The sequence below is a fragment of the Pagrus pagrus genome (genome assembly GCF_965226575.1).
Source record: "Pagrus pagrus genome assembly, chromosome: 23".
Taxonomy (NCBI): domain Eukaryota; kingdom Metazoa; phylum Chordata; class Actinopteri; order Spariformes; family Sparidae; genus Pagrus; species Pagrus pagrus.
In genome coordinates, this window is record NC_140205.1 from 9,412,350 (window position 1) to 9,434,279 (window position 21,930).

The 21,930-nt window shown below is 40.7% G+C and overlaps 1 protein-coding gene across 7 annotated transcripts in view; it reads right to left on the minus strand.

Annotated features, from left to right (window-relative positions):
• Positions 1-511: 511 nt before the first annotated feature.
• col7a1l (collagen type VII alpha 1-like) overlaps positions 512-21,930 on the minus strand; it is a 60,138-nt gene continuing 38,719 nt past the window's right edge. For 2 of the 7 annotated variants that reach the window (XM_084346267.1, XM_084346268.1), the window contains exons 53-108: positions 21,830-21,856; positions 21,582-21,620; positions 21,422-21,484; positions 21,051-21,089; positions 20,925-20,969; positions 20,766-20,798; positions 19,999-20,064; positions 19,816-19,860; positions 19,651-19,686; positions 19,535-19,561; positions 19,378-19,449; positions 19,123-19,185; positions 18,894-18,911; positions 18,768-18,803; positions 18,639-18,677; positions 18,519-18,554; positions 18,301-18,435; positions 17,994-18,083; positions 17,682-17,864; positions 17,389-17,496; positions 16,439-16,483; positions 15,932-16,009; positions 15,521-15,577; positions 15,159-15,239; positions 14,639-14,692; positions 14,492-14,542; positions 13,221-13,274; positions 13,086-13,139; positions 12,916-12,954; positions 12,274-12,822; positions 12,118-12,153; positions 11,314-11,340; positions 11,157-11,216; positions 10,644-10,769; positions 10,466-10,537; positions 10,313-10,348; positions 10,084-10,143; positions 9,913-9,957; positions 9,759-9,794; positions 8,407-8,442; positions 8,192-8,248; positions 7,859-7,930; positions 7,628-7,699; positions 7,487-7,522; positions 7,326-7,406; positions 7,156-7,209; positions 6,971-7,024; positions 6,805-6,867; positions 6,662-6,724; positions 6,410-6,526; positions 5,177-5,254; positions 4,421-4,474; positions 4,235-4,283; positions 3,117-3,320; positions 1,873-1,944; positions 512-1,050 (exon numbers count right to left, since the gene is read on the minus strand). In XM_084346267.1, coding sequence (XP_084202393.1) covers positions 836-1,050; positions 1,873-1,944; positions 3,117-3,320; positions 4,235-4,283; positions 4,421-4,474; positions 5,177-5,254; positions 6,410-6,526; positions 6,662-6,724; positions 6,805-6,867; positions 6,971-7,024; positions 7,156-7,209; positions 7,326-7,406; positions 7,487-7,522; positions 7,628-7,699; positions 7,859-7,930; positions 8,192-8,248; positions 8,407-8,442; positions 9,759-9,794; positions 9,913-9,957; positions 10,084-10,143; positions 10,313-10,348; positions 10,466-10,537; positions 10,644-10,769; positions 11,157-11,216; positions 11,314-11,340; positions 12,118-12,153; positions 12,274-12,822; positions 12,916-12,954; positions 13,086-13,139; positions 13,221-13,274; positions 14,492-14,542; positions 14,639-14,692; positions 15,159-15,239; positions 15,521-15,577; positions 15,932-16,009; positions 16,439-16,483; positions 17,389-17,496; positions 17,682-17,864; positions 17,994-18,083; positions 18,301-18,435; positions 18,519-18,554; positions 18,639-18,677; positions 18,768-18,803; positions 18,894-18,911; positions 19,123-19,185; positions 19,378-19,449; positions 19,535-19,561; positions 19,651-19,686; positions 19,816-19,860; positions 19,999-20,064; positions 20,766-20,798; positions 20,925-20,969; positions 21,051-21,089; positions 21,422-21,484; positions 21,582-21,620; positions 21,830-21,856 — 4,137 coding nt within the window. In that variant the 3' untranslated portion in view covers positions 512-835. Of the gene's footprint in view, positions 1,051-1,872; positions 1,945-3,116; positions 3,321-4,234; positions 4,284-4,420; positions 4,475-5,176; positions 5,255-6,092; positions 6,172-6,409; positions 6,527-6,661; positions 6,725-6,804; positions 6,868-6,970; positions 7,025-7,155; positions 7,210-7,325; positions 7,407-7,486; positions 7,523-7,627; positions 7,700-7,858; positions 7,931-8,191; positions 8,249-8,406; positions 8,443-9,758; positions 9,795-9,912; positions 9,958-10,083; positions 10,144-10,312; positions 10,349-10,465; positions 10,538-10,643; positions 10,770-11,156; positions 11,217-11,313; positions 11,341-12,117; positions 12,154-12,273; positions 12,823-12,915; positions 12,955-13,085; positions 13,140-13,220; positions 13,275-14,491; positions 14,543-14,638; positions 14,693-15,158; positions 15,240-15,520; positions 15,578-15,931; positions 16,010-16,438; positions 16,484-17,388; positions 17,497-17,681; positions 17,865-17,993; positions 18,084-18,300; positions 18,436-18,518; positions 18,555-18,638; positions 18,678-18,767; positions 18,804-18,893; positions 18,912-19,122; positions 19,186-19,377; positions 19,450-19,534; positions 19,562-19,650; positions 19,687-19,815; positions 19,861-19,998; positions 20,065-20,765; positions 20,799-20,924; positions 20,970-21,050; positions 21,090-21,421; positions 21,485-21,581; positions 21,621-21,829; positions 21,857-21,930 lie in introns of those variants that run through there. The other 5 variants (XM_084346271.1, XM_084346269.1, XM_084346272.1 and 2 more) reach the window with 5 other exon arrangements.

Sequence of the window (21,930 nt, forward strand, 5' to 3'; positions counted from 1 at the left end):
CTTCAGATGCTCACCATGGTGAGCGAGGAAACATTTTGAGGACGTCAATTTAAAGAAACCTGGCGGTGGAGCTGCTGCGGCACTGTGTGGCAGACGCTACATTATGACACTGAATGTCGACGCGAGCATTCACGCCGCAGACAACCAGAGAATGTAAGTTGTGTCGTGTATTTTCACCGCCAGAAAAAAACCAAAAACACTTTGAATACGTCCTGCCCCCACATCAACACCCACGCAGGAATCCCCTGTTACTGCTGCGTCTGTCTGATGGAGAGTCCTGTGAAACAGTCCCCGCGTGATCTCCCTCACTGGGCCCCTGTTGGCCCCTCATCTGGCTCCCAGCCTGACCCATAACACCCCCTGCCAAAGAAGCATATGTAGTGGTGGAGGTGGCAGCAGGAAATCAGCTACCAGCTTCTTATTTTTCACTCCGCACAGGATGCAGGGCAATTGACAAAACATGAGAAAGGTGACTGGACGTTAGAGAGTCGAGACAAGCACGACAAAGACGTCACAAAAAGAAAAGACATATTTAATCTTTTAGCGGTAAACACAGTGTAATATATATAAAATACATATAACAATGACAAAATGAACATGTCTTTAACATTCACATTTAGATTTTGAACACGTTGGCCATAAAACAAATCAAGAAACAGCTGTTAAACTATATAAATAACTCAGATATTAAACATTTTACACAGTTATGTACAAAAATTATATCCTTGTTTGTGGTTGCTGGTTCCATCTTCAGGGTTTAGTACCAGTGGAAGTCTAAATGCATACATACTGTACAACCAAACCCTTTTCTGATTAGCTGTCACAACGTATATTTTCATCTGTGATCTGATTGGTAGCCCCGACCACTTCTCTCCATCCCGCACCATCTCTGGCACTCCTGTCTCGAGGAGAATCGGTTTCTGTTGCCACCACAGCCCCCGTACACAAACGGTCTGCATTCGCCCGAGCGAGGGTGGAAGTACCACAGCAGGACGTATTCTGAACAGGCGCCCTCCGACATCGGCTCCAGGCAGCGGTCTGTTGTTGGAACTGCACGTGAGGTGAGAAACAAGTTAAAATAGATTCAAATCACTTCATTTTCCCACATTTCAGGTGTTGGATATGCTGCTAAAATCTTTTATGACGTTCAAGGAGTGGGATCAATAATGTCATTCTACATTTTTTCAGCTTGATGAAGTCCTACACACTCAAAATACAATATGTATAGATGCCACTTAATGCCAGTAGTTTGCAGTGTGTTGTAAAGCTATAATTAAGAAGGGTTGTCAGGACTCCAGGAGATGTTCGGGTACGTTCAACGAAGATGGCGGACAACATGAACACTGAAATATTATGACTGACTACTCAAACCACAACTGTTGGAGAAGCTAACCTTGACGTCAGCCTGTTGGACTGGCTAACACTGTTCTTAGCCTGTTGCAGATGCTAACATTAACATTAGCCTGTTAGCTTTGAATTTCCCAGACCATGTATTAATGGGTTAATATCCTCTCTTCCACTGAAACGAGAATTAGTGCAAAGCTAGGCTATACATCCTTTATAAGCCGAGTTGTTGGATACTGTCAATGTATTGTCATCTCATGCACAACGTTTGGATGCTGCATTCTTCATTACACTTCTCCATTGCATATCTTTCTCAATAAATTGCCTCAGGAAATCTAGCACAGGCCGAATTAAGTTTCAGTCTTATCGTTTTCCCCCACCTTGTCCTTTTAACAATTTCAAACAAACTAATTACTCATAGATTACGAAGACATGAAGAGAAAAAGACGGATACATGAAAGTAAACAAGAGATAAAAGAGGGGCGGCAGAAAGATGAGAAGGAAAAATCAGTTGTCTTGGCCGCTCACCAGCAGTGTTTGTTCCAAATACCCTTCTTTTCTTCCTCTGTCTCCACTCCGCAGTCCCTCCATCAAGAAAATCTGAAGGAAAAACAACATCAATGAGGAGTTTTACACATTGGTGGATTCAGTCATTAGGGATCGAGAGGGAACCACTAATTCTGGAGCAACACATAATCAATGCTTCTTGAAATAATTTCTCCCGAGCAGTTGAGCTCTTATTGATAGTCTTTTTTTATCTCTTTGTGCAAACCGTCTGTGAAATCTGGAACACTACAGACTTGGTTTGAGGGGAATCACAGCTACACAATCGCACGATTCACATGCTGCTAACGTTAAAACCAGGGATGAAAGAGGAGATCCAAAAATATCATTAAAAAGAGGATGGAAGGAGCACATTTATAGGTGCAAAGCAGTAAGCCCAGGTTTGATTTTTTTTGTTCTGTGAAGGCTGCTGTGTTGAGCTCGTTTCATCTGATTTGATCAAACAAACATCGCAGCACACTAAGTTCAGTCGGAGACGCTTACGTCAAGGTATTGACCATTTATGAGACAAGCATCTTAGTTAAATCAATACCACCAAAGACTTAGCGATCATAAATAAAACAGCCACAGATACTAAATGCCTGGCAGAGGCTGATGCAAGCTGGTGATTACATTTTATTTGTAAGTCTCCAAATTAAAGTTGAATATCGAGCTGTGGCCCACTGTGCACGTGCACACTCATTATTGTGTGCACGGAACGAGCTGAGCGTCACTGTTTTACATCTAATTGTAATTTATGAATAAACATGCTGACATTGACAATGGGCAATGACAGGCTCACTCTGTGATTAGTTTTCTGGTTTACCTGAAGCAATAATTAAAATAAATTGGGACGCAGAAAGCTATTCTTGCCCGCGGGCTGCGATCGTTAATGAGCTCCATGAAATATTGTGCGATTTCTTGGCACATGTTGACCCCTTGTTTAACTTTCCGGGTTGCTTTTTTTGTCTTCGTGATGACGGAGTCAGCAGCAGCAGGACTCCAGCTCTCCAGGAGCAGAGCAGGCTGCCTACATTACAGCTGCTACACATAAGTATGACATATGTAACCATTCAGCTATGTTACACACTTGGTCACATGCTATAAATTTGTTGAGCAGTTTTGCACATTATGATATCGCAGCCATCTGTGTGTTTGGCTGGTGGGCCTGGACAACAGTCCAACAGAAGACTTGTGTCGATCTGTAATGTTGAACTAATGATCATTACCAGTGCTGTTTGGTCGGATCCCCTTGTCCTCGGGGATCGGAGGTGCAGGAGTGGTCACCTCTCCCACTTTGTCTCCATATTCTTCTTCACCTCCTTCCTGGAGGTCACGGTTGACCTCATCATCCGGCTTATTTCTTTTCTTCTCGGTCACTGGCGTCGTTCCATCTGGATCCACAGACTTCACCATGAACTTGTACTCCAACCCTGCGATGATACAAACACGACACACAGTTACATGCATGAACACCAAAACCAAACTTTATTTATTATTTTATACTTTACTTAACTGCAGATGTCGCTCTCCTGTGACCCGAAAATGATTAAAACACATCTTTTCACCACGTACATTGTGGTTTTAGACGTGTGGTTTTAATAAGAAACTATTATCCGGCAAGTAGACAGAAGTGTGAATCCATTTTTACCTTTTTTCTAGGTGATTACAAGTGTTTGAAAAGAGAAAAGTGTGCCCTGTTAAAGGTCCACCAGGCAATCTTACAAACTCATACATCTATAATATGATTTACTGAATAATACACTGTAAAATGTGGACATATATGAGATTTATATGATTTAAAGTGGTGCTATGAATCATAATACAAAGAAAATGAGAGTGAACAAACAGCACTAGTTTTTGAGAAGATTTAAAACACTCAGCAGAGTTTGCTGACAGTCTCCATCTGTGATTCTCCTACTGTGACATGTCAAACTGTCACCTGTGAAAAAGGTTTACTGCGGGAAAGGTTGACAAACGATCCTTTAAGTGTCTCGTAAGTGTGCGGTGGATTCTTGGTGAGGCAACTCGTGTTTGTGAATGGCTCCGCTGTCGCTGGCACCATGGTGTGTGTTCCTCTGAGAGAACATAACAGATGGCACAACACACACGGGTGCCGTGCCGCTGCCACGGGAGCTCCACAACAAACAACCACACACATACGCACACATGCGCACACACACTCACACAATATGTAGGCCTTTCCACAGGCACATGTTTGTTCACTCTTGGATAAATGTGCAGAAAAGTACAAGCGCATGTAGATGGTTCGAGATGTACAAGTGAATAACATGACACCTGCAACCTACACACACACACACACACACACACACACAAACAATCTTACCGCACTTTTCTACCACCTCCTGGGTGACGAGCTCCTTCACTTCTTCAGCCTTGACGCAGAGAACAACAAGATTCAAAGTCATTTCTTTCATTCATCTGTTTTTCTAACTCTGTCTTCAGCACAAATATACTGTAAATATATTTGTCTTTTTTAAATGTGTGTGTACATGTACAGCGATGTACATACAGAGAGTCCAGGCTCCCCCTTCTCCCCTTTCCCTCCTTCAGTGCCCACTGTACCCTGTAATAAAAACACATTTACATATGCATGAGATTAATTACTTTCTATTACTATTCTTAAAGTTTTCTAATTTGAACAGCGTAAAGAGTTGAAGTCCTAGCCTGTTCCCTAGCCAGCCACCAGCACCTGCAACCAAGATTAATGCCACAATTATGCTGTATCGTACCTTAAATACAAGCAGCGACCGAGACTTTTGATGTATTACAGACATTTCTGGGGGCAATTTTAATTCAAAACCAGCTGCGTGTACAGGGAGATCCTGTCCCGCTGTAGTGCGTGCGATTGGTTTTGGCTTGCATCATGTTGGGGAGGCGAGATGTAACGAGGGGGTGGAAGACACCGGGGAGTCCGTCCTGTCTGGGCTGGTTCACTGAAGCCTCTTATGAATAAATGATGTTATAGAAGTACTGATGGGTAGGACAAATACATTTAAAATTGGGGAAATTATTTAGTATATCTAAGTTTAGATGAGAGGGATCGAGCCCTCGGTAGCACAACAGGCCTATTTGTTACGTGGAATCTCCATTAGCAACAACGGTATCCCACGAGTCTTACTTGTTGTTGTTTTAATCACCGTTTGACCTTTGTTAAAATGATTAGGCAGAGGATGAAAAGTCTCTTTGAGTTACAGAAGCTAGCTACGAGACGGTCAAGTCTATTTCACACACTGCAAGTTTGTTCAGAAGTTTGTCCGTGTCTCACACTCTGTCCTCTGAGTCCAGGGTTCCCAGGTGTTCCCCCCTTGCATGGCTTCGATCTGCCCCTCCGTCCCCTCTCGCCCTGTTGGACAAAACATCACAGAGAAAAGACACGCCAAGTTTTCAAATTCTTTCAAACGAAAACTCTGTGCTAACCACAAAGGAAATCTGCGGCAGCACATTTAACAACTCACTTCTAAACATTATGAAAGACAGACCAATTAGGTACATCCTTGGAATATCCTCATTAGTGGTTTCCAGCCATCCTCTGTCAACACTGAAAGTCTGGTAATTGTAGCTGAAAGGAGCTAATTGAGTAAGATATTACTTGAAAGCTGCAGACGGAAATAGACCTATGTGTGTGTGTGTGTGTGTGTGTGTGTATGTCTTTGTGTGTGTGTGTGTTTAATTAAGGACATGTCTCTGCTGCAGTGTACAGGCTGCCTGGCTCTGTTCGAGACACAGACACGGTGATGACTGTAATCAAGCTCAGCTCATCCGTCTGTTCCCCGTGTTCTGTCACATTTTCACTCTTCCTTTCTTTTCTTCTTAAAAGTTTAATGTGAGATTTTAAACATTAATAAAGGTGCAAACAACTATTTGCCGTGTAAAGATACGGTGGAGTAATGACGTCCTGAACAGAGGATGACGTCAGGATGGTGTTGTAATTGGGAATGCTTGAAAAACTTCCACTGATGCTTTTGTGCGATACAATCCGCATCACAAGGAATCTGATAATGGGCAAATACATATGATAATAACAAATAATAAAGCAAGTCTTAGCCTGTACCACATTAAAAATGGGCTGCCCACTGCTCCTCCTTCACTACGTTGTACATTGTGTGATTGTCAGTGATAAATAAAGGTTATTTTTCTTCTTCTTAGAAAGACGATCGTGGTTTTGTCATGTTGTTGCTTACGAGTCTATCCATGTCCGCTCAGCCTGACAGATCAGAGATCAACAATTTTGCTGTAATGACTCAGGCAGTGATGAGGCACCTATTAGAGAGATGACACCCAAATAAGTCCCGGCCAAAGGAGAAGAGCTGGACTACTATTACTTTGTTATCTTGAGAGAATGAAGCAGTGAATCAAAATGAGATAATTATTCTGTTATGTCGATAACAGGGCCAGGTTTTTTTCTGCCAGTGTACAATTACACATTAACAATGCAGCATAGAAATAATAAACCAGTATTATATATCCCCAGTACACTGAGGGAGTAGGCATATAGTACCTTGGGCCCTGTGTTCCCACGGAGTCCTGGGAGTCCAGGTGGTCCATCATCTCCATCCCTTCCTGGATTCCCTGCTGACCCCTTAAACCCCGGGAAGCCTGCGAAACCTGCTGCACCCTGCGTTGTGCAAGAATAAAGTAAGGAAGTAAATTAAACACCAACACATGTATTAAAAAAAGACACATTTTACAGTTTTTAACAAAAAGTACAACTGTGACGAGCTCCCAGTGATACTGATGTTAATTTTCAAACCTTTTCTCCTTTCACTCCTTGGTGACCATCAACACCGTTGATGCCTCCTTGTCCTTTATCACCCTAAAATGATGAAAATAGTGAGATTGCATATATTTTTATGGGAGAGAGAAAGAGAGATACGTGCACACTTGAATGTTTACTTTGCGTCCGGTGAGTCCGTTCAGTCCAGGTATGCCAGCGGTGCCGGGGATCCCCATATCTCCCTGTTTTAAAAGGACATCAGGTTGCATATACATATATTTGCGTCATATAACATTGTTAGATAGTTCTCTTTTAGGTCTATTCAGATGATAATTGAGGCCTAACCTTTTCTCCATCCAGGCCTGGACTCCCCATGTGTCCAGGTAAACCTCTGAAACCCTGTAACAGCAGGTGACACTTTGAAACAAGACTGCACGAACAGAAATTATTATAAAAAAGGGATGTTGTGATTAGTCACAAGCACAAGGGAACGAGGTGGGACAACTGCGAGAAACAATAACGTCCTGCACCTTCTCTCCCTTCTCCCCTTTGTCTCCTGGTAAAGCTGATTCTCCGCGATCACCCTGTGGAAAAAAAACACAACAAACAAAACAAATGAAAGACAAAAAACAAAAACCATAATTTTATTCTGAATGTTAAAAGATCCTGATTGGTTATATGTTGATTTTTTTCAGTGTACCTGATCGCCCTTCTGGCCTTCAAGTCCAACATCTCCTTTGTCCCCCTTGGCCCCATCCACTCCATGATCCCCGTTACGACCCTTAAATCACATCATGATATTTCTGCATGTGATTTCCTGAAATTATACTGAAATCTGGCTCTATCGGTACTTTAGTTTACCATCACTCCATTGAGTCCGGGCTCTCCTGGGTCTCCCTGCAGGAAAGAAGACAATTTCATACACAGTACCTCCATAAAAGTAATGAATGGTTAAACAAATGTTGTTGCAGCGTCAACATATTAAATTGAAGCCGTACTTACCTTCTGGCCGACTGGTCCTCTGGCTCCAAACCGGCCCAATGCACCCTTAGTGCCTGCATCGCCCTTTAGGCCCTTCAAAAACAATTAAAAATACTTTCCATGACACAGATGTTTGCAATCCCATTCATTTAAAACTAAAGTATGAATGAATTGTCTATCATGAGCTCAATCATGACATCTCCAAGCTCTAAATGTCTCTTTTTTTCAAGTGTTAACACCAGGATTTATTACCTTGAATCCAGGAGGACCGTCCTCGCCCTTTTCTCCTTTATCTCCATCAAAACCTGGTGGGCCTCGCTCTCCCTGAAACAAAACATCTACTAAGTTCTTCAGGAGTCTTATCATGTGTTTACTGGTATGTTTGGATCTTTATAGTATATGTGATAGCTCTTAAATTTGTTTTAAGATTGATTTTTCTGAGTGTATTTGTTGAACCCGGGTGGCGAGATGCTGAGTTGTACTCAATTACAACCAGGTGGCAAATGCTGCCAAAGGCATCCTTGTCTGAGGCTACTTTACTTGAACGTACATTACGCATTAAGTACAACTTGGAGAGGATCTCACCGCGTCTCCTTTGGAACCCTTAAATCCACGGGGGCCTTGGATTTGAAGCGTGCTCCCCTGTCGGAAGAGATGATGGATATATTCAGCCATGAATCATGTATACTTCTTACTTAATACACAATAAGCCCTGTTGTGAACGAGTCACCTGTAATGACTGAGTACAGAGGTTCGAGACTTTCTGATTTACCTACAAAGAAACATGAAAATCAACATACCCGCTCTCCTCTGACTCCAGGTAACCCTTGCGACCCCTGAAAACAAAGATGCTTTTCAAAAGGACAACTCCAGGTGTCAACAAATCAGACAGTAAAGCAGCACTTTATACTGCTGTATAATAGCTGAGACCTCACAGCATGTTAATAAATCCCTTCACAATACAATAAAATCCACCTTTTATAAAATGTCACAAACAGGTTGCTGAACACAACATGGAAAAGGTTTAGTGGCGTTTGACAGGTATGAGTCGCTCAGTGTGACACTTCAGTGGAGAAGAAACAAACAAATATGACACCAGTCTGACTGAAGACTGAATTCGCTCCCGTCAACACAGCGTGGACACTTCAGAATAAATGGGACGTCGCTATCTAAGAAATGAAAAGGAGTCAAATGTCAATGTCGGCCTCTTCTTTCACATCTCATGCCCCACTGTTGACGCAAACAACCTTGAGAGTGAGTCAAGTGTGAATAAAGATTTAGTGCATTCAGGCAGACGAGGTCAAGAAGTTCACAGGTGCTCCAGCGTCTCAGAAACTGAAGCGCCTTCGTACTTTTTGTGCACCACGGTGAAAAGATTTGACAGAAACTGCATCAAGTTTTTATTTGCGGTCCTTTTGGTGAACAAACTTTGGCGATGAAAGATGTCAGAAAACAGCATGAATGCATAAAAGTATGCAAGTCTCCAGCTTCATCTGATAGGTTACAACTAGCTGATACTCAGGTCCAAAAATCTATCATCTGTCCTCCCTGCTGGCACAGAACAGGTTCACACCTGTGATGTTAACATTTTTTGATTTGACATCGAGTCCCTTGTCAGCTTCATAGATGACATTTAAGCTGAAACCAGCAAATGTTTGATATTTTTGCTTAAAAACAACTGAAACTGACTGAAACTTTATCAAATTGTTGGCAATTAAATTTCTCTACTACAGTGTCCCCATTCTTAATTGAGAATTTCAGCAGGACAACGTGTCGGAGATTTCAGCCTTCATCCTAATTTAACCTTTGGGGCACCTCTGGATGAGGTGGAACAGGTGGCTCACAGCAGGGGTCCCCAACCTTTTTGACAACAAGGACCAGACATGAGCTGTAAGTTTTCTGGCAGCCCGGGGAGGGAGAAGTGGAAGCGACCACCCGCCGAGCATTCGCACCTTTGACCCATAAGTGAGATAAACAATAAAATGTTTTCCTTGCAATATTTACACTTTTACGTATATAAAATCACTTTTTTTGAACATTTTAATGTTAATGAAAATGATTTACCTCTTGATATGTAATAAAAAAGTTGCCATTTCTGGGAAATATATAACAAAACACAATTGCAATAAATTACGAAAAAACAACAGCTCACCTTTTCACCTTTGCTGCCACGCAAGCCCTTTGGACCCTAGTAAAAAAACAAAAAGGTCAAAGAAAACGATTTTGTCTTTGAGTGAACAAAAGTGAAACTCTCTTGGTTTTTAATAAAATCATACTCAGTTTTATAGTTTTGAGAAGTTGCTTACTAGATGCCCAAGAAGTCCTTTAATACCTGGAGGGCCTGTTTCACCCTGGAAAGAAAATAAATGTGTTACATCTTTGGATTGATGTACTAAACACCGTCACACACATATTTCAAAAGCCTTAGACGACACCTTTTCAAAATGTTGTTGACGTACAAGCTGAAGACAACTCACCCTTCTGCCTGGGAAGCCAGCCAACCCCCGAGCACCAGGCTCTCCAGGAATACTGACGCCCTGATGAAGATGAGAGGAAAATAAATATAGACATCTTTTACAATAGATCAAAATGAATATACTGCTCCTACAAACATAAAACAAATTTCTTATAATATCATGTTGCATTCATGGACCAAACAAACAACAACAAAGTGCTACTTGAACAACATATATGCAGTACTTGTACCTTTTCTCCTTTCACTCCAGATACACCAGGAGGACCCTTTATGAAAGAGATACAGTGGCAGCGAATGAAGATATCATTGATTTGATTTCTTTTAGAGTAGATAGCTTCATGAAAAATCAAATTAAATGCAATGATCATTCAGATCATTCTTACATGAGGTCCTGCTTGCCCTCGAGGTCCAGGAGCTCCAGGTGATCCATTCTTCCCCCTTTTACCCCGGTCACCCTGCACAGATACATGAAACATCAAAGCACCTATTCACGTATTTCTTCGTTTTACCTGATCAAAACGAGTTCCAGTAAAAAGTGACTTCTAATACATGATGACGTACCTCTCTGCCCGGCTGTCCTGGGTCCCCTGGCGGGCCCCTCAGGCCTGGAGAGCCCTGGATGCCTGCGTTACCAAGGATACCCTGGATGCCCTGAGCACCTGGAGGCCCAGACTCACCTGGTTCACCCTGAGGCAACGCAAGAAAAAAAGAGTAAAAGCAGGAGAAAGATGAAAACAAATAAAATGTTTGGAAGGAAAACAGTTAAAGGTCACTTCTTTCATATAATGTAATTATTCAGCTCTTCTATTACTTCTGACTAATTGCTTTTGAATAAAGTTCTTCTTTCCTTTATCAATTTATACGCTCAAACACAATTTTAAATGAGCGAGTGAATCACTGAGCCAATTAAATTCTCTAAATTAAAACCACGATGGAGAACAAAGTCAATCACAGTGTACGTGATGGAAAAGACGGTAGGGATTAATTGATCTAGAGGGGCCATTATAAACAAAAGTTTGCTTGTATATTTCTTTTCTTTTACTTTTTAAGAGCGAGGAAGGAGGGAAATGTCACCTTCTGTCCTGGAGGACCTGCTTGGCCTTCTGGACCTCTGTGGCCGATGCCTGGCTCTCCCTAAAAAACACAAAAAACAAAACAACTTCCTCACTGCGCTGCCAAAAGCTAAAACAGCTACGTTAATATTAGCTTTTGAACAAACATTGTATTTTACCTTCTGTCCTCTTTCACCAATTTCACCCTGGAAATGTGTGGACACAAAGAGCCCGTATCAGAAAGCTGAAGAGCACCTCAGCACATTGTTTTTCATGAGCCAAAATAACCAACACAGAGGAATTCAAAATAAAAAAAAAACTTGTCAGCATGTTTAACAAGGGGAATTATTAATGTCTGCTTTAATCTACTGTCTCACTGTCAAACAGAAATAGAGCAGAGGGGACATCAAAGGCCTGGAGCCAAGCGGCTCTACTGACAGGCGAGACGGGAGAGAAGTTCTCCCTGAGCTCTGATGTCATTCGCTGATGCATTGTGGGTAGCTGGGGAGAGCAGCGATGATATTTTTATGAACTGGTGGCACATTTCATGTGGCGACTGTCATTCCTGCTCTGTGATCTTAGGATGATGATGCTTTAATTCAGTGTGATCAGTGGGACGATACCAGTGACTGGATATGTTTCAGTTTAAAGGATCAGTTCACCCAAATTGTTAAACAAAGCATAATTTCCACACTCTTAGTAGCGTTGCAATGTCATTTTGTTTGTGGGTACATTTTTCTCATGTACTGTATTTCAGGTACAAGTACTTCAATTGAGTATTTCTATTGCATGCAACTTCATACTTCACTATATCTCAGAGGAACCTTTGAATCAGGGCTGCCAATACATATTTAAGTGTTTTTAATGGCATTAGGATGGGCTCAGTAAAAGTTATTATAAATATGTGATGGTGTCTTACGCTTTACAAGGGGTAGCTACGATAAATAGAGTATATTCTTAATGTTTAAAATATCTTTAGTCACCTTTTGTCCGGGTTTTCCAGTCTCACCTTGTTGCCCCTATTGCAGAATAAGTATAGTACATTATCAGCATTGTTTACTCAAACTGCATATCGATAAACTGACGATGATGTCATGATGTTACTGTGAGATCATAATGTGAATACTTGGTGCCCTTACCTTTAGGTAAAAATACTCTGGAGGGTATGGGTATGGCTGTCCAGTCTCCTCATCGTAACCTCTATGTCCCATTCTCTCCATCTCCGCCCTCTCCCTCTCCAAGTCTCTCTCCCCCTCCTGCTCTGTCCTCTCCCTCTCCAGCTCTCTCTCCCTCTCCAGTTCTTCCTCCCTCTCCATTTTTTCCCTCTCCAGCTCCAGTTCTTTCTCCCTCCCCATTCGTTCTCTCTCCAGTTCCAGCTCAGCCTCCCTCTCTTTCTCCAGTTCCCCCCTCTCCCTCTCCATCTCCAACCTCTCCTTCTCTCTCTGACTCTCCAGCTCCTCCTCCTCTCCTTCCCTCTCTCGATCGACATCCTCCTCCGTCTCCCAGTCGTAGTCTCCGCTCCTCTCCTCCTCCTCATAGACTGGATCAGTGCCAGTTTCCTCTTCTTCAACTTTAGTCTGCTCCTCTTCTCCACCTCCTGTATAAACCTCTCTCTCTGTATCACTGTATCGCTCTCTCTCCCTCCGTTCTTGCCTCAGCCTCGAGGTATGTGTTTCTTGCTTCTTCCTCTGGAGACACAAGTTTCATAACACAACAAAATATTCAGAAGCCTTAATAATTTTTTGATTAAAACTTATCTTTATTGTTGATATCAGACTTACACTCCAGCTGTTATAACCCTGAGCTCCAGAGGACAGATGCTGAAATCAAAATTAAGGGGCAATCTCATATATGCTCCACAAACAGTGACTGTGAAATTGCATTTTCATAATTCATTTGCCACATGTATGAAGTCTTAATTTTTAAAGCAAACCTAGTGAAAAATCATTACTTTTTGTGTCTCCTTGAAACGATTTCTTCCACCCTGGGCACCTGGCATGAATGCCTAAAATACATAAACCATCACTAGCGACATATTTCAAAAATGATAATCGATCTTTCTTCTACAAAACCAAGTGACACTTACCATGGAGTCAGGCCAGGGGGCGCTTTTCTTCACCCTGATTTGGGATCGAGGAACCTGTCAAGCCGCCCCAAAACTTCTCATGAGCAAATTTAGCCTCATAAATTTTGATGCTTCCTTTAAAACATCTGCAGTAATGTGTGGACGTGATGTATGTGATTGTACAAATGTAAGAAAGAAAGACGCAGACTTGTTTAGAGAGGTATTTAAACATTGTTTTTACTGAAGGATACATGCACAGAGAGGTTAAACACAGACAAAACACTGTAAAAACAGAGAAACATTTCACCAGTGAAAAAGGTGTCTGACCTGGCTATAAAATTGCTTATATTACCACTACATTTTGAGTAATATCAGTGGTTGATGAGGCTAAAACACAAAATATTTTCCATGTTTCAATAAATAAAATTTCAGTACAACGTGACAAAAAGAAATATGTATTGAAATCGTTTGAGAGAACTAGTGTGATATTTATTCGTTACAATATTTGTCTTAATAAATAAATTAGGAGTTGCAGACAAGGTAAGAAAATGTAAGACTACACTGGCGTTTACAAGGAACAAAGTGAAGAATGAAAACAACCTGGACATCTTCTTTAGAGCGCTGCATACTCTTTAAAGATATGTACTTTGGTATGGCCATAGGTTTGGGTGAGTGACATCGTCTCTTTGTGGAAAGAAGTCCTCGCTCATGAAACGTTGCTCAGGTTCAGCGCTCCTCACCAGCAAAACAGTTTTCACAGTTTATTCACACGCTCCATGTGCTTTCTTATGAATGCTTAACACTCTATAGTCAGAGTCTCTTGGGAATTAAGAGATGTCCTGTTTAAAAAAAAAAACGAGAGAGAGAGAAAGTATTAAAAGTCACTCTCTGGAAGTTTTTCTTTGCCAGTAAATCATTCCTGAAGAGTCGAGCGAGGCTGCGATTTTTGCTCATTCCCATTCAGACAAGCTTTAAAGAGATCGCGCTAAAAGCATGCTGCTCAAAAATGCTCTCCTGTCTCATGCTCTGGTCATGTTTTTGGTATTCACGTTAGAGTTGCACCTTTTTGCACTGGTGAAATTTTCATAGGAGGTGGAAAGAAGAAAAGGTCTTGAAAGGTGATGCAAAGTGCATATTATATTTAGATTATATATCATGACAGGGAACAGGAAGCACTTGTCCATCACGTTCTTGTGTTAAGTGAGAGATTTAAGTTAAGTGAGATTTACATTCCGAGGCATGCAAAGAGAAAGGAAAGCCTGCATGATTTAAATTAAAATCATTTACTCTACCGTGTCTCGTTCTTCTGTCGTGATGGGAGGTGTAGGCAGTGACTTTTCATCCTGGTCGTAACAATAAAAGATAGATACGAGTGTGACAGTGAAAACACCACTTCGACAGTCAATGTTGAATAAAGATCCACATGTGACACGTCATACCTTATCTATAGCATCAATGGGTTGAGGTAGTGGCTCTGTGGTTGTCAAGACAACCTAGGGATGAAATATCAAAAGGGAGGATTACTGAGACATTCAAAATACATAATAATAATACAATATCTGCAAAACTTAAGGTTCACTTTTACAAAATAGTATCCGTTTGTGGTCATTAAATTCTCAAATATGGGTTTGATCATCATATCAGCAAAACAGATACTGTATGTGTCATGGTTTGGGTGTTTGGTTGGTCACTTCCTGTTTTATTTTGTAGATTATATCCTCATTTGTCATGTGTTACTTTCCACTTCTTGTCTGTGTGTTTTTTTTCCCCGCCTGGTTTGATCCTAGAGCAAAACGGTCTCTAGTTTGTTAACTTTTTCTCCCTTTTCCTTTCTTTGTCTGACTGTACTGTTCTGCACTGTCAGTAGTTATACTGACGGGGATTTTGACCCGTTTTCTTGTTTCTTAGGCTTCGCTTCAAAGCCAAAACAATTGTTGACAAACCAAATATGAATCATACATTGAGTGCAGCATCTGTTTCTCTGCCTGAGGAGGATGTTGGAGGATGACTGGAGGTTTCCAACTGGGCAGGATGTCCCTCCTATAAAGACAAAACCCAAATGTGTTATTATTCTCCAGGTACAGCAGTGCAGCACATGACTGAGCTCAGCTGTCTCTGCTGCCTTTCTATCAGTTCAGTCCTGCAACAGTGAATGAGTTTTTTTATTATCGGGGCTGCAGAATTGTTAATGCTCCGCTTTTTATCCACCGGATGGAGGAATTCATCTGTTTGGCTGCATATGATTAAAAAACATGGAGCATATTTTATATTTCCAGATCCAGCTGAAACAGATGACAGCGTGCTGTTTGACGCAAATTTACCTGTCTGTCGTGTCTCCTCTCCTGAGACACCGAGGGGTTGTCTGGGTTAAGTTCTTCCTGTTTAGAAAAAAAATGAAAATCTCAGCGTAACTTTTAAACACCTACAGAGCAGTGGATGATGTGCAGAGCACATGCAGTGGGCTGGAATGACAAACTAATTTATTTTTAATAATTACTTCAGTTAGTGGGTGTGTCATTAATCAACTCTCTCCAGCATTTAGTGTGGGCAGAGATGAGACGTTGCCTTTAAAAAACAGGGGATTTGATTATGGGTTTGACAGGTCTGTTAATAAGAAGACACCCACTAGGACTACGCTCCAAATCTGTAACAACCCCACGTCATCAATCATCACTCCAAACTGAAGTTTCCCACAGTGCACGAATTAGTCATTCACTGCAGCAGCAGCCCACCTCGTATTCGTAACTGTATTCTTCGCCGTTATAAAACTCCTCTTCGTCCTCCTCGTCTCGCTTGTCCTCTCCACTTGTCTTTGGGTAAAGGAGACGTGACAATAATTACAAGAAGATACTGTTACACATCATAATTTGTCGTTCGTGTCAGTGGCTGGGAGCACAACAATGCCAAGCGGTTACAAAGCAACCCGTTAATCAAAAACCTGTTATCAATATGATGAGAAGCACATTAAGACAAAGGCATGCTTTAGTTTTACTAGCCACACCATGTATACAGTAACTGGTTAATTCTGTTTGTTACATTTAAAAAAATGTTAGTTTATTATGATTATTTTTATGACGTTTTAGTATTAAAGCTGTTATTTCTACACAAATAATGTTATGTTAATGTCATGTTAGCGATAGTTTACACAAAAATTTAAAGTTTGCAGCATGAGACGGCTTTGTTAGTTTTATCTTTGTTTAGTTTTCAGGTTTAGTTCGACCCCCTTCAAGGACATTTACCAGGCGTTGTCTCTGCCTCTTATGTCTTCCTTTATTTCCTTTGCCCTGGTGGTTAAGAAGTTCACAGTCGGAGAGAAAAAAAGATAAAGGTTTCTCATGCTTCAGACGTTGATGATCAAGTGTGAAACTATGAGTGGATACTGCAAGATGAGGGAGATGTTTAAGACGGGAATAAGTAGTTAATAAAAATCAAAATTAATTCAATTAATGCAACACTTTTACATTAAGGTGTTTAGGAGCCCTCAGTGTTAAGGTTACCAAATAGTTTAGACCTATTTGTACAGGAGCACACTGGCAGTTTGACATGTTTCAGCCCATTTATGACGTTATTGATGACCATTTTTGGAGTCATTTTATATATTGATTAGAAACTCTAGTTAGATTAAATCTGATCAATTAAATCCCTTCCTATTGATGTCCTTCTTTCCAGACAGCCACTGATTTTAGGTCAATGCAGTTTTTATCTGTTTTTTTTATATTTATATAAATTGTGGGACTTAAAATAACTATAAATCAGTTCAGATTTTCATGTTTGATCAAAGCGTTTCTTTCTTTCTTAAAGATTCACAGAAACAACTCCCCCACACTGTCCTCTTCACTTTCAATCAGGAAAATCTAACAACGATGTTTCTGCAAGACCTAAGACTATTATCACTGTACAATCCCTTGATTAAAGTCCTATAATTTGATTTTCATACTGTAATGGTATGAACTGCATTCAGTGAATGCTTGGAAGGTAGGATGTTTGAGCTAAAACATGCAGTACCAGTATGCTCCTTCAAAAATATATATATATCAAGTTATCAAAGACAGTTAAGAAACTTAATTACAGTTATTAATTATTCAAGAAATATTTGTTGGTTGTTAATATAATATGAATGAAACAATACTGTTTTTGATTAGTCAGGGGTAAAACCAGTCATCGATTTAGATGTCCATGGTAACTTTACCTTCCCACGTTCCCTGTTCTTCTTCTTCTGTCCTGAGTTCTTCTTCAGAGAGTCCTCCTGTGTGAGGAGAACAGTCTCCACCACAGTTTCTGGAAACCCTGAAACCGTCTGACATACCCGTGTAAATTTGTATTGTTTTGCAATCACCAGAATATAATTACACTTTTCAATACTTTATCTTAAAACCACTTTGTATAAGCGATAAAATTACTCATCTGTTAAATGTACTTAGCAGGCTTCCAACCGTTTGGTAAAATTAAACATTTAAAGTCGGCACTGTAAAATGTCCTTACCTCCTGCGTCGTAGTATAATTGAATGTAGAGTTGACTACAGTCATATTAATTCTGAGGGAAGGTGCTCCATCTTCGTCCCCATCCACCACCACCTTCCCTCTGGACCCCTTTAACTTCCTCTCTCTGCTCATTGTGGTTACGTTCCATAACTTAGGACCCTCTGCGGTTTCATTCAAACGGTCCTTCAAATAAAAAATATAGAATTAGTGCAAGTGAGACAATATGCAGCTTTGGACCAGAAGCAGATTTTTCCCATCGTTGTAGGAAAATGAAATTTGATGACGCTAAATAGGGGTTTTTAGGGGACTTACAACTAAAAAAGACTCTGGAAGCTGTCCCTCAAAATCAGGGTCCTCAATGGTGTCTAACTGCTGTCCGGAGAGGTCAAAGTTCACTGAACTCTGTTAAAACAAACAGAAAAAGAGCATTGTTTTGTGTCTTTGTTTAGGAAATGGTGTTTGAAAAACGGACCATGAAATTAATTACTGAAAGTTATGAGCATTGAAAGAATTGAAAGTTATTCAGTCATCTTACATGAACTTACATAGAGTATATGGCCTCCGTAATCATCATTTTTTTAAAAAACACTCACACACTGCTGCCCTGAGGTTTACGTACTGTGTACTCAGTGATGACGTTGGAGGTATGAGTGTCTTTCTTTTCATTTGTTTTCTTGGAGATGTCAAGCACATGAAGCAGCTCCTCTAGTCCCTCCTGCAGCAGCCTGTCAATCAGAGCCTTCAGCAACGGCAGCTGAGAAAAAGTTCGGAGTGAGAAGGTCAAACTGGGATACTATTACAAATCCTGAAAATTCATACGACACGCTGAGAGCTCACCCTTATGCCGTAGGCTTCAAACATCACTTCAATGTCCTAAAGCAGAGGAAAAACATAATGATCAATGTGGAAAATAAGAAAATGTATCCCAAAGGAGGAATTACTTAATCCTTTAGTCACCTTCATCTCAGTAGACCTTCCAGGAGCTCCAGCATCACCCTGCGGGAACATTATAATAAATGCAGTCAAGATAATATAATTTACATTTCCATATACATCTGTTTTTGAGGGTCAACACCGAAGCACTACCTTGTCTCCTCTCAGGCCTGTTTCTCCTCTATCACCCTGCAAAAAAGGACAAATGAGCTACAGAACTAATATTTGTGTTTTTCTTTTATAAATGAGTTTTCGGTATCAACTCCATCACCATCTTACCTTCATTCCTGGTGAACCCTAAACACACAGAAACAGAGGAGCCAGACATTGGAACATGCATCTACAATGCATGACATGAAGCTTGCCAACCCACAATAAAGGCACTACAGTCATTGCTGCATTGTGACTCAGATGTCATGCTGGCCAAACATGAATTAAGCCATGCAACAGCTGAAATAATGTGCAGTTATCATGAGACATGACATGTGTGTGTAAGCATCAAACTCACAGTAGCTCCTGGGGGACCCATTGGGATCGGAAATGCTTGCCGGATTTCGTCAATGGTGGCGCCCTGAGAAGAAAAAACAATCAATTGAAGCTGCCAGGCAGATTTAGGTGGACCAGCAAAAAGAAATGTGCCAAGGTGATAATGATTTTGGGTATGAGCCTGAATTTACTCTTTAATCTACTGTTATGCTTTGGAAAGAGATTGCAAATAAGAAATTTGCTTTCCTGCACCAACAACGCAGGTGATTATTCTTACCTCTGGAGTGACAAGCACCTGCATACCAGGCGAACCTGGAGGTCCTTGTTCCCCCTTACTGCCGTCTTTACCCTGTGAAGGAAGAAAGACGCTCTAAAGATGCAACCTTAGTTTTCTCACAAAGATAACTTTATTTTTTAGTCATTACACCTCTTACATTGGCACCTGGATCGCCCTTGTCCCCCTGAAATGAGAGCCGCATTAAAACTTTATATTATATCTATAAAAGGGATTCATAAATGGTTTTGTTGGTTTGCAATAAATTTTAAGAACCTTTTCGCCGATGTCTCCCTTTGGTCCGATTTCTCCCTGTGTAAAAAAAAATGCATTTTCAACTTTATTACGTTTTTTGTTCGCAAAAATTTCAAAATAAGCAGACACATTAATCATGAAAGTAACCCAGTTGGTGTCACACAAAATAGGTGAGATGTTCCTCACATCTTTTGCTGGCAGGCCTCTCTTCCCATCAATGCCAGGTCTCCCCTGTAGAGCAGAGGACATAAAACGCACTTGACACAACAACAACAACATATTTTGTAATACAGGCTTGAATGTAGACTCCAGTACTGACTGTGGCCATTAGAAATGTTTGAAGGATGGATAGGCAACGTGATTACTCACTGGAGTTCCCGGTAAACCAGGCATCCCAGCAATCCCAACCCGGCCTTGGTCTCCTTTATCTCCCTTCTGCTCACATGCACACATGCAAAAACAATAGTATGAAGCACAAACATTGTTGGTGCAAAACAATAACAAAAGAATAGCGGCAAATAAAACAACTTACTGGCAATGGACAATATATGTAATATTTCAGGCAGATGTGTACTCTTAATCTCACAACAGTTCTGCTTTCAAATTTATTGTGAACAAGACACTGTACTTATTCCCAACCAGTGTTGCCAGATTGGGCAGTTTCCCACGCAACTGGGCTACTTTTTATGTAACTGGAAGGTAAAAAATTGTTTTGGATGGCCTACTTTTTGTACCATTTTTTCTACCAATAAAAAGTTAGGCTGTATTCCCTGGTGGCGGTGAAACGAGAAGAACCAGGTTACTTTAAAGAACCGGTCTTCTCATCATTAGTAAACTCAATATTCTTGCATCTGATCGTTTCTGTGTCGTGCTTTTGGGGTTCAAGTCTGTCTGACATCATCACATAATGAGTCTTTTGATTCAGACGCATCAACAGTCACAAACTCAGACAACTGCTTAATGAGATCAGAGGTGTACATTATGTGTTTCAGTGAATTGTACTGAAGTGAGTCTTGGAGTATTTCCGCTCATGTGGCGGTTTATTAACAGCTACCGAGTTTTGTTGTCTAATGGCTGCTCAAACCACCTGTTTCTGATATTTGAGCAAACTCAAGAAAAAATATTGGTGCACTCACCAGACCGGGCTCTCCTTTTGGTCCCTGGTCACCCTGCAGTTATTATAAAACATCTTGTAAGTTCATACTGCAAACGTGTAATGCTCAATGCACTTCACATGGACATATGGACATATCACTTATAATAATAGTACAACTGTGTGCATGAGTTTGAATAACCTTCGACCCTGGTTTCCCTGGTAAACCATCAAGACCCGAACCGCCCTGCAAAGCAAAAGGTCTCATATTTTAAAACATACAAACAGTATCACAATAAATGAAATGTAAAATGATGTAGACATGTACCGGAGATGATCCTGGTAATCCAGGTTTCCCCTCTGGACCCTGTGGAGAGACACATATTCAAAATGTTGGGACGATTTAAGAGATTCAAGTAAACTTAATCATTATTGTCTCCTACAAAAAGTTTGAACTCTGCAATCAGATGTGAACTCAGTAAAGAGAATAGAAACACACCAAGTACATATAAAAAACAACTATAACTTGGAAAGTAATGCAATTAGGGCTAACTATTGTCAGCTAATCACCGTTTTGATTATCAATTAATCTGCATATTATTTTCTCTATTTAAAGATGGATCATTTAAGTGTTTAACTTGAGGTAATGTCTTCAAATGTCTATTTTATTTGACCAACTTTTGTGACATGTAAACTCACTCTTGGTCCAGGCAGACCTGTTTCTCCTGTCAAACCAGGCTGACCAGGCTCTCCTGGTTCACCCTGAAGGAAAGGAAAGCGAGGTAGAGAAATTTAAATCCACAAAATAAAATTTCAATGAAATAAAACATGTTGCATGTTATTATTTTTTTGAAATTACCTTTATCACTCTCGTCAGAACATTATTGTCTGCAACAATCTGATGGAACAAAATGAGAAATCATAAGTTAACTCGTTACTGACACGATTTCAACTGACTGAGAACAGACATTATTTTTCCAAAGGTCTTATGGGAGAGTGGTGTTTTTTCCCCTTTGTTCTTAATGAAATTTGTTACAACGAATGCCCTTGTCAAACATGGCTGAACTGATGAGAAGCTGTCAGAAATGATAATAGAGGTTTGTTTACTTGTGCTCCCGGAGGTCCAGGTTTTCCCTTTGTGACAACAGCAGCGTGATCAAAGGAAGAGCACCAGAAAACACAGTTAAAATCTTAAACGACACACTGCT